Raw genomic sequence first — 11,207 nt, forward strand, 5'->3', positions numbered from 1 at the left:
TAATGAATCGTATTTTTGCTCTTATGTCTTCAGTTAATCTCCCCTATTACTGGACTGTTCTGTCTATCAGTGAACGTTGGTTTTAACATCCAGCTAGGGATATTTCTTGGAGTCAGTTCTATTCATGTAGATGAGAAGAATTATTTATTCTTGGGGAAAAGAAAGTCACTCTGTGCACGGCTGTTTGGGAGCACTTTGATGCTCCATTTCACGGGCTACTTAAAAGACAAAGTCAACTCTTTGGATTTTGTGCATGTGACTCTGAACAGACTGCACTGTCCTCTTTGCCCCACTGTCACTAGCATCTGATCTTATTGGATACATGCCAAAAAGGAAGAGTAGCCTCAGTATTTATTCAGTTTCTTAAAGGATGGTGTTTGAGATATGAGAAAGGGAGTGTGTGTTAATTTCTTAATTTCTCCTTTTCTTAGAAATTTCATATAAAGTATGTAATTTGTTGGGTGGTTGGTTGGCTTTGGGCCTTTTTTTAAAAAGCCTGTTTGTTGTGTGGTTGTTTGTTTTTTCCCTTTTTACATCTACAGATCTTTTACGTCTTTCAGGACCAGCCACACAACAACAGCAGCAGCAGCAGCAGCAGCATCCACAGCGCACTCTCCCTAACAACCCTCAGTCAAATCCCATTAACTCTTACTCGGGTTCAGGTTCTGCAAATCTCTATGGAAGGTTGCCTAATCCAGCCAATGCTTATCCAAACTCTTCGTACACTTCAGATCCATATGGAGGGTCCAATCCCATGAACCTCTATACAACCTCATCACAGTCTGTGGGGTCTTATTTGAATTCTTCCAGTCCCATGAACCCTTATTCAGGATCTTTAAGTCAAAATAACCAATATCCCCCCTATCAATGCAATGGAAACATAGCTATGGACAACTGCCCCTCTTACTTGGGCTCCTACCCTTCCCAGCATCAGCACATGGACTTGTACAGTTGCCAGAGCCAAGACCATATGTCTAAACTAAGTCTACCACCCATTCAAACATTATACCAGCATAGGTTTGGGAATAACCAGAGTTTTGGTCCTAAGTACTTGAATTATGGAAACCAAAATATGCCGGTAGACTCCTTCAGTAATTGCACCATTAGACCAAATTTACACCATGTAGGGTCGTTTTCCTCTTACTCCACCCACGAGGCCAATGGCCATTTTATGGAGGTTGCCTCAAGGTTAAAATCTAATCTGAGCAATCCAAGTATGGATTATGCTTCCATGAGTAAAACAGGTGAACATCATCAAATGCAACCCCCTCCACATTTACCACACGACTACCATTCTGCTCCAAGTATGTTTAGTGGTCCTCCTAATTCACTGCATCTCCACAATAAGGATAATGAAATTATTTCACATGCAGTTAATGGTTTGTCTAACATGCTTCCAGGTCAAAATCATGACAGGACTACTCCCCAGGGTGGTTTAGATAAAACTGATGTGCTGAATCCAGAAAAAGCAGAGGATCCCGATGAAGTCTGGTCAGATAGTGAGCAGAACTTTCTGGATCCAGATATTGGAGGAGTGGCAGTTGCTCCATCTCACGGGTCAATTCTCATAGAGTGTGCAAAACGCGAGCTCCACGCAACGACTCCCTTAAAAAACCCCAACAGGAACCATCCCACCAGAATATCCCTTGTATTTTACCAGCACAAGAGCATGAATGAACCAAAACACGGTCTGGCTCTGTGGGAGGCAAAGATGGCTGAGAAGGCAAGAGAGAAAGAAGAGGAATGTGAGAAGTACGGCCCAGACTACGTGCCTCAGAAATCCTACGGCAAAAAAGCCAAGCGGGAGCCTGCGGAGCCCCACGAGCCCTCTGAGCCAACATACGTGCGCTTCATCAAATCCCTGGCACAAAGGACACTGTCGCTCACCACGGACTCCACAGTAACCACATCTCCATATGCCTTTACACGGGTTACAGGGCCTTACAACCGATATATCTGACTTCACACCTTGGTTGGTTACCTCATTTGAAAAAACACCTTGTCACTAGGGTAGTAATGCTTTAGGTTTCGGGGAAGGCAAGGGTGGAGAAGAAAAGAGTGTTTTCACGGAACTCATCAGTGGAAAAAGCCTCAGCACACCAGCAAAAAGAGGTAAATCTAGCTAGAGCACTTGTTTTCCACTGATTTTTAAGTGGTCACAGATGGCATGTAGGAAACAAGACCAAAGCATCCTATGCAAAAAAAAAAAAAAAAAGGAAAAAAAAAGAGAACACAAAAAGTGTTTCACAATTTACATTGGAAAACACTGGCTCTATTACTGAAAGAGATAATCTGCAAATGGATTTTTTTTTTCTTACACTTTTGCACATCTGTGGCCACTTTCATTGTCATCAAGTTTGCATCGTCATGGAACAGGAGCAAAAAAAAAAACCCTAAACAAAATAATACTGTAGTATTACAACTGCAGGAATCTTAATATAACATCTGGTGCTGAATCTATGATGTACTGAAATACTGGAATTATGGCTTTTTAACATGCAGTTTTTACTGTAATCTTATTAGTCTTTTGATTTTATTTAACAAAGTAGATAAGTATAAAACAAATAGACAGCAAAACACTGAATTTGTTTGAATATTCTAAAACCATGGTGCTATCTAAGAAAATGGTGTCTTTATTTTATCAGTCAAACAGTTAATGCCTTTATAACAAAATGTCAATGATGTAGTCAAATGTTCTTCAGCAACAGGGAGGACCTTTTCATTCATGTATGTATTGAAGTTACCTGGTGTTAAAATAAGCTTACTTTTTAACATATGGGAATTACAAGACCTCTGGATTTTGCTCATCCAGTCAAGTCCTAGAAAAGGACAATAAAATAGAGAGATATTTTTTTTTAAATAGTGTTTCGAAAGCACTTTGTCTACCTAAGCTTGGCAACTTGAACAATGCTAAGGTACTAAGACATTAAAAAAAAAAAAAAAAAGAAGAGTTTACTTTGATTTTAAAAGGCAAAGATAATTTTTTTAAACTAAAAAAGCTTTTAAATACTTTTGGTTTAGCCATGCATCAGCTAGTGGGCTACATATCCATTTTTAATACAGTCAGTTATGGTAAAAATGGGGCTTACTGGATATAAGGGAATACTTTAGTACACAAAACACATTTTTTCTGGTGCTCATCTCACACAGCTATACTGTAAACTGTTTTCTACAATTATTATGACAAGTTCATTGCTCAAATATGTACAGTTTTAAGGAAAGAATTTTATATTAACCACAGGTAATAATTAGCAGCATGCAACAAACTACACCTAGTTAGCTTGGGCTTCTGCTGTTTCTAGAGAACTGTGCGCTCCCACTATGGAATGGCAGAACTGCTTTTGTGTTGATAATTATGTACATTGTGGTGCAAGTCATTTCTCGGTGCAAGTGGCCTCTTTTCCAGGAAGACTGAGCAGACCGATGCCTACACAAGATGAATGAAACAGGGTTAGTTCTGTGCGATTCCGTTGATTAAACAGAGAAAAAAAAATAGGCAGCTGGCTTGCTGTGGTGGTTTTAAATCATTAATTTCTATTAAAAAAAAGCAGGAGAGTTGTATAATAAATTAAATTGTAAACAAAACTTTTTTTAACGCAATGCTTTAGTATTTTAGTACTGTAAAAATATTAAATCTATATATATTTGGGTTTTGAGCTGAATTCACATCATGGTGCTACTCAGCCTGCTACAAATATATCATAATGTGAGCTAAAAATACATTAAAAGGTTTGAGTGATGTTCCTACTTGTCATATACCTCAACACTAGTTTGGCAATAGGATATGGAACTGAGTGTGAAAGTTTATATATTGTATACCATCTTTTTCCCCCAATAGCCTTTGAAAAAAACAAACAAAAAAAAACTAAACAAAAAAAAACTCTCAATACTTGACATTTTAGCAAGTGTAACTTGAACTTCAACTTTTTTTTCTTTTTCTTTTTTTTTTTGGTTCTAAAAATTCAGGGATATTTCAGCTCATGTTCTCCTATGCCAACGTGTCACCTGTGTGTATGTAAAGCTGTTGTAGGTTAAATATATTATTCTTGGGGTTTTTGTTTTGCTTTTTTTTCAGGGATTTAATGTTTTTCTTTTGAATCCCTTCTCTTATTTTCTTGTACATGTATTGTGTAACTAAAACTAATTTTGTAAATTCGTTAGCTCTTTTTATTGTAACAGAAGTGTTTTAAGAGATTTAGAATGTTTTGACTGTTTCAAATGAATAAACAAAAAGAAAGTAGAATGCACTGAGCTGATTAAAGGGAAAAATGTAAGGCAGGGGTTTGGCAAGTGACTGTTTGCTAGAGTTGTTCAAGTCACTCTCTAAACAAGGCTTCTTGGATACTGTAATAAATAAAATATAAAAAGGTACAGTCTGTACAAGGGCTTCCCTAAACATGCAAACCTCCATGTCCCAGCTATATCTTGTGCAATATACTGTAAGATTAAGTTTGGTTGAAATACATTTTATCCAGCAGAATCACAACCTAATTCAAGTAAATCAAAGGAGGCCTTTGGGTGTAATGGTCAAATATTTATTATGGCAATTTTGTTTTTTCTTAGTCTGTGACTTTACCCACTGCATTGAAACAAAAGTTTCGCCTTTAAAAAAAAATTGATGGTTATATGTCAGATTAAGTAAATCATTATATATCTACATCTTTTGGTGATTTTTCTTTTTTTAAATCCTATATAATCATGTAACCCATAGTAGATGTTTGGTTAATATGCCGTGCACTGTCATTTGCCAAACTGCTGGCAGCAGGAACAGGAAGCTTAGCTGGTGAATCAGTTTTGTATTGTAAATACCTGAGCTGTAATTTTTGGTGTACAGAACCCTGCCTCAGTTGGAACGAATGACAAAGCAGAGTTGCTTGTATAGGATTATCAGGTTGACTATAGCCATACTTGAAGATGCTTCTGAGAGTTGTCAACTTTACTTGAATGAATTTTTCATCTTGATTGACGCACAGCAGTATAAAGTTCACTTCTAAAGCTAGTGGTTAACTTGTGTAGGAAACTTTAGCAGTTTGACACTAAGGTAATAAACTTCTGTGTGCATTTTCTATGCTTATGTTCTACTTTTTTTACTTTAGTTTCATTCATTTTCATGAGATGTTTGGTATGTCTATAAAAAGAATCCGAGGATGGTTATAAATACTGTAAGTATTGTAATGTAATGCAGGTTATTTGAAAGCTGTTTATTATTATATCATTCCTGATAACGCTGAGATGTGGGTGTTTTTAATAAAATTTATATTTATTTAATGCACTCTACGTCTGTCTTGCAGGAGCTTGTCTTTCCTTGTCATCTTTACCAGCTAACAACCAAGCAGGCATCATGCTCAAACAAAGTGTATCACTAGGAACCTCAGAACAGGAGGCCTAGGCATCACATTTATGCCTAGTTCTGCTTTGACTCTCACCTCTAACAGGTTGGGACACAGGCTGCTGAGCCCAGGCTACTGCTCCACAAAATCTGTGTTTACAGGGAAGGAGGGAGGCATTTTTATGGGCAGGAAGACAGTAGAGCTTCACTGGTGGTTTTCCATTGCTGTTTGTATACACAAATGAATATGGCATATTCACTGTTCCAGTGCCCTCACTTCCCCAAGTAACAGCCACAAATGCACACCTGGCAGAGACAGGACAAGGTGAAGACTCTACAGATTGGTTTGTTCAGGATATTTAGCTGTACCTGGTTAAGCATTTTTCTACTTGATTCCAAATTACTCCCAAATGGTGGGACGCTCCAACAAATAGTATTATACCAGGGGAGGGTTAGATTGGAAGTTAGGAAGTTAGGAAAAATTTAATCACCAATTGTAAGCATTGGAAAAGGCTGTCCAGGGAAGTGGTTGAGTCCCCGGCAGTATTCAGACCTGTACCTGTGGCACCTGAGGACATGGTTTAGTGGTGGACTTGGCAGTGTAGGTTTGCAATTGGGCTTAATGACCTTAAGTGTCTTTTCCAGCCTAAATTATTCTGTGACCAAGAAAAACCCCAAAATTATAAAAGCCTAAAACCTCAGGTATAATCTAAATCACTCACAAGCTAGAGAAAAGCACAACCAGTGAGAAAGTATCTTAATCAATACCAGGACATACATTCTTGAAGGCATCAGACAAAAGCTTGTTCTCCTGGTCCCTTTGTTTAACTTCAAGGGATATCAGGACTGAATAGTGAAATAGCCTATTCTGTGGGAAGAGACAGAAATTGCTCTCTCCACAGCTGCAAAATGTTTGTGTGACAATTGCAAGAATTCTCAATCTTTCTTTTTTAAGAACCCAAGCTTGTTGGCACTGGCTGCCCCATCCATCAATACCCCACACCTTTGGGAAAGATCCCCTGCTATGCACATTCAGATCACTCAGTGTCTTGGGAATGCTGTGATTTAAAACTCGGCAATCTGTAATGTTCCCCCTTGGCTCAGTGTATTCCCAGATGAGAATGCCTTGAAGCTGCTAGCACACTGCAGCAGTCAAGTGTTGCTCTTTTCTGTGCACAGGTGCACTTTCCTGCATCAGACAGCTGAACAGATGGATGCACTGGCTTTAACCCCTTTAGCCTTCCTCAGAAAAGAGTCCTGTCATTAATGAACATTCCCATCAGCTGCCTTTCAGTGTAATTTCATCAGTGCACTTTGGGAGATCTCATTCCAGAGGTGCTGCTAACAGCCAACACCACGAAGAGGTCAAACCAGACCTGCTCACGCTGCTTCTCCGAGGGACACAGATTCTTCCCAAGGCATGGGCAGTTTGCTCCTGTACCTTGGGGAGCTGTGACAAGGCACCACTCACTGTCACTATCCAAACCACTGGATGTAACCCCCATACAGTTACAACTGGGAATGCCCAGCTGAGCATCCAAGTAGCTTCTGCCTCACCTTTCCTCTTCACTTCCCTATCTGTTCTGTCATTTCCTGCCTTTTGACATCTCACAGAGAGAACACCACAGCTTTTTTATGGGAATGACTGAAAAGCCAAACCAGGGTGAACAAACCCCAAGCAAAAACTAAGAGCAATTGGTGATGATGCTCAGAGATATGGAGAAGTGTCCAACACAAAAAGGAGGAAAGCAAAAACAACAGATTTCTCTGTAAGAAGCAAAGCACCTTACAGAAGGCAGGGATTAAGTGGTGGGTAATGGTGGTTTCTCCATATGCACACACTTTCAAATAGGAAATACTTAAGAAAAGCTCAAATCTTTTCAGTCAAGTAAAGCTGCAAGCAGGGGAACGAGACCTTGGATTTAAATACGAATCCTGCGGTTTGCAAAACAGATCCTACAGAAATGCACATTCTCCTGCCCAAAGGCTGTTCCCAAGAGCACAGCCCTCCCAAGCAGAGCTCACTGTTATTTCTCCACTTGTGTGACAAGTGTCACCCCAGACCAGCAAAAGCTTGCTGGTAGTCCAGCAGCGCTGATATTAAAACTGGCACATATCATCTCAACCGCAAATTAGTACTCTGCTATTTAACTGACACAGTAACATTTCTTCTTCCTGAAAAAGATGCATCTGTCAAGTTCCTGTTACACTCTGTTTACCTAATGCAGACACAACTAATCATTTTGAGGTGCTCAGAAATCACGTTTTGTTTCAGAGGACTGAGAGTTCCACCCCCAGCAACCCATGAGCCACAATGACTGCTCTCTGTGCATCACTCTCTGAGACACTCTGCTTTCCAACTATGTTTACACATTAAGTGAATCCATTTACTTTGACCTGTAAATGATTCCCTAAGTTAGTTTAATTAGGGAAAATATTGTGCTAAGAGATTCTTGTAGAACTTGGGAGATAGGTCAGCTCTATGTTTTACTTGCCTCACCTCTAACCAGCAAAGGGAGTACCTGCCATTAGCACAGAAAGTGCTGGTGATTTAAAGAAACAAAAAATGCTCATTTTTAGAAGGAAGAAAAGCCTTGCACTGAGGGTAAGAATGTGAGAAAGAAGAATAGGTCTATTAAAGATCCACTGCTGTCCTTTCTGATCGGAGAACACTGAAGCTGGAAGCTGCATACTTGACTGGGATGTTGCAACATGAGGCACTTAAGTCCCCAGCAAACACCACTGTCACTGCAGCAGAGTGGGGGCCAGGGGCCCCAGTCCATGCAGAGGAACACAAAGGAGGGATCTCCAAGTAGCAGGCCATGGAGAAGGGAATGACATACTTCCTACAACATGGTGTAAAAACATCTCCAAAGCTTTTCTAGTTAGAAATCTCTTCACTCTTGACTTCAAAAGGCCTCCTTCCTTACAAGTTTGTGAGAACAAGGCACCATTCTCTCTCTCCCAGACCATTTTGCCATTAGTTCAGGTGTTCAGAGTGCTCACAGCCTTGGCATTCAGGTCCTCCATGCCTGAGCAGACTCAGATCATCATCTTCCAGGATGTAAAAGGCTTGAAGTACTCCGTGGTACACACAGGCACATCCCATCACCCCCCTCCATCCCACATCACAAAGAAGTACTTCCCACCATTATATGAAGGAGAGAGGGAAGCCTGCTGTTCTACTTCCTTTTCAGATGGGGTTAAATCCTCAGTGTTAAAACCAGTGCCATCCTCTTGTTTCGTGGTCATAGCAGAAGCAGAGCATCACTGCTGGAGGCAGCCACAGGAGGGTTTGCAAGGATTTTTCTTTTACAACCAAGCCAAGCCAGTCTAGCTTAACCCATTTCTCCCACTCAAGATTTGCTTCAACTACCACATTAAATACTTTGTCTTCATAGTATTTCACACAAGGAAAACCATCCCAGGGTAGGTACATTTCCTCCTAATGTCATGGCAACGCAGCTGTACATCCTAAATCACAGCAGAAAAGCCAGCGTGGCAGGAACAGTTTGGGAGTGTGGTTCAGCTTCCTTTTAGTTTCCACTGCATTAGCAACTGGAACCTCATTGGATTTTCAGGCGTAATCATCTTCCTCTTATTTTTCTGCTCCTGTTGCGATTATTTGTAAAAATGACAGCACCATTATCTTCTTGTATGTAAGCCTTCATACAGACCACTTTGGTAAAGAGATTTAACTGGAGGGGATGGCTTAAAGTGCAGTCTGCTATGAAAAGGGCTGGGGAAAGTGGCATCCTGGGGCTCCCAATCTGCATTTCAATTATTGTTGTAGGCCAGTGTGCCTGATTTGGAAACGGGGGGGTGGCATTTTCCCCCCATTTATCCCTTCCCAAACGGATGCAACAAATCTCCTCTGACTGGCCCTTCTCCCCACCTGTGTAGTCCTGGCTCTGTTGACATTTGTACAGGCACAAAGCTGGTCAGATGGCAGCAATCCAGTTCTAATTAGTGGGAGCAAATGGTTTGCTATAAACAGAGGAAGGGTTGGCATGGGGGAAGGTGACAGATGTCAAGCAAAGGGAAAACATCTATTAGCTGTTCCCTCCTTCACTGCCACCCCAGTACATTTGTTTTGCATGACAGCCCTTCAGTTCAGGCCCTCATTGAAAACACCCAGACTCTGAATATTTGGTCTGTATTTGAACCTTTGCAGCATCCACACAGCCCTTCTAAGGCAGGATACTGGAAGGGAACATATACGGCAGAATTTGAAAACCTCAGGCTTGCCTCTTTTTATGAATTTATACAGTCTTATAATCAGTAACCCTGTCAAATCTCCCCTCTGCTTGTCTCTGCTGTTAACACTCTCCATACCAGAAGCAAACAAGCATTTTGTCAGAGGGCTGCAATTTGTAGGCATTTATTCTCCCAGCTCTTAAGATGAAAACAATTGCACATTTGCACCAAAGAATTCCAATATCTCTGGCATAGGATGCAACTAAGAGCAGCCTGTTCCCACCTTGACCCAGCTCCTGCAGGATCCTTAGGTGAGCTGCAGAAACTCCTCAGCTGAGCTGCTCCAGGGAAGACAGGGACCAAGTCCATGGCATAGCACATGTGCCTTGCAGAGGACACTCTGGTCACGAAGGCAAGAAATACTAGCCCAGAGGAAAGTCACCTGTACTAAGACAATGCCACTGTGAGGGGATGCCAGGTGATAGCAGCCAAACCAAAGCAGGACAAGGAGCAGGAGATGTGACAGTTCCTGGAGCACTCAAATTGCCAGGCTCAAATCCCAGCCACATAAGGTGACAAGACAAACGTGAGCCTCTCTCATAGGACTATCAAGATGACATTTAGATCTGCTCTCTTGGTAATTTTCCCAGCAGCAACACACTGGTATTTTACAGAAGGATTTGCATCTCAGGACTCCTAGCCCCAGCACCAGCAGAGCATAGTTTCCAACTTAAATCAAATTGAAAACCAGATGTGCTTTTGACAAGGAAACCAGGTCAAGTGTAGGCACGAAGTTTCAGATCTCCTGCAGCTGTGCCTGTTACATGAAGAAAGCAGTGCTGCCTCCTCCTCCACCACATTCTCTGTTGCTGCACAGCAGCAGCTGCTTCCTTGGGAAAGCCAGGCAAGCAGCTTAGTTTCACATTCTCTGACTCCCCCCAGAAAAACACATTATAAGTGTGAGGGAAAGAAAGAAACTGCACAAAGTCTGAAGAGAACAAGTTTCCATGAATCCAGCAAGTATTCCTATGTGGTCTCTTCATGCATTTGCAGGTGGGCACTATGGAACTACCCAAATACATAGTTAAGTATGTATATCACAGAATCACAGGATGGGTCAGGCTGGAAGAGACCACAGTGGCTCATCTGGTGCAACCTCCCTGCTCAAGCAGGGTCATCCTAGAGCACATGGTACAGGATTGCATCCAGACAGTTCTTGAGTATCTCCAGTGAGGGAGACTCCACACCCTCTCTGGACAACCTGCTCCAGCGCATGGTCACAGCACAGTAAAGTTCTTCCTCATGTTCAGGTGGAACTTCCTGTGCCTCAGTTTCTGCCCATTGCCTCCTGTCCTATTGCTTCGAACCACTGAGCAGAGCCTGGTTCTGTCCACCTGACACCCTCCCTTCAGACACTTAAGAGACATTGATGACTTTTTCTCAGTCATCTCTTCCAGAGGCTGAACAAGCCCAGCTCCCTCAGCCCTTCCTCCTAAGAGATTCTCCAGTCCCCTCATCACCCTTATGGCCTCTGCTGGACCAGGAGCTCCATGTCTCTCTAGTGCTGAGGAGCCCAGAACTGGACACAGCACTCCAGATGTGCCTCACCAGGGCTGAGCAGAGGGGCAGCATCACATCCCTCAACCTGCTGGCAATGCATCCAGGATACCACTGGCCTTCT

At 41.8% G+C, this 11,207-nt stretch overlaps 1 protein-coding gene across 2 annotated transcripts in view; it reads left to right on the top strand.

Moving 5' to 3' along the window:
- Positions 1–5,277, top strand: part of TET2 (tet methylcytosine dioxygenase 2) — a 71,878-nt gene extending 66,601 nt beyond the window's left edge. The window contains exon 10 of one of the 2 annotated variants that reach the window (XM_085058317.1): positions 543–5,277. In XM_085058317.1, coding sequence (XP_084914443.1) covers positions 543–1,960 — 1,418 coding nt within the window. In that variant the 3' untranslated portion in view covers positions 1,961–5,277. The remainder of the gene's footprint in view (positions 1–542) is intronic. The other variant, XM_085058319.1, reaches the window with a different exon arrangement.
- Positions 5,278–11,207: the final 5,930 nt, after the last annotated feature.

Source organism: Lichenostomus cassidix, chromosome 4, assembly GCF_008360975.1.
Source record: "Lichenostomus cassidix isolate B80296 chromosome 4, HeHo_3.0, whole genome shotgun sequence".
Classification (NCBI taxonomy): Eukaryota; Metazoa; Chordata; class Aves; order Passeriformes; family Meliphagidae; genus Lichenostomus; species Lichenostomus cassidix.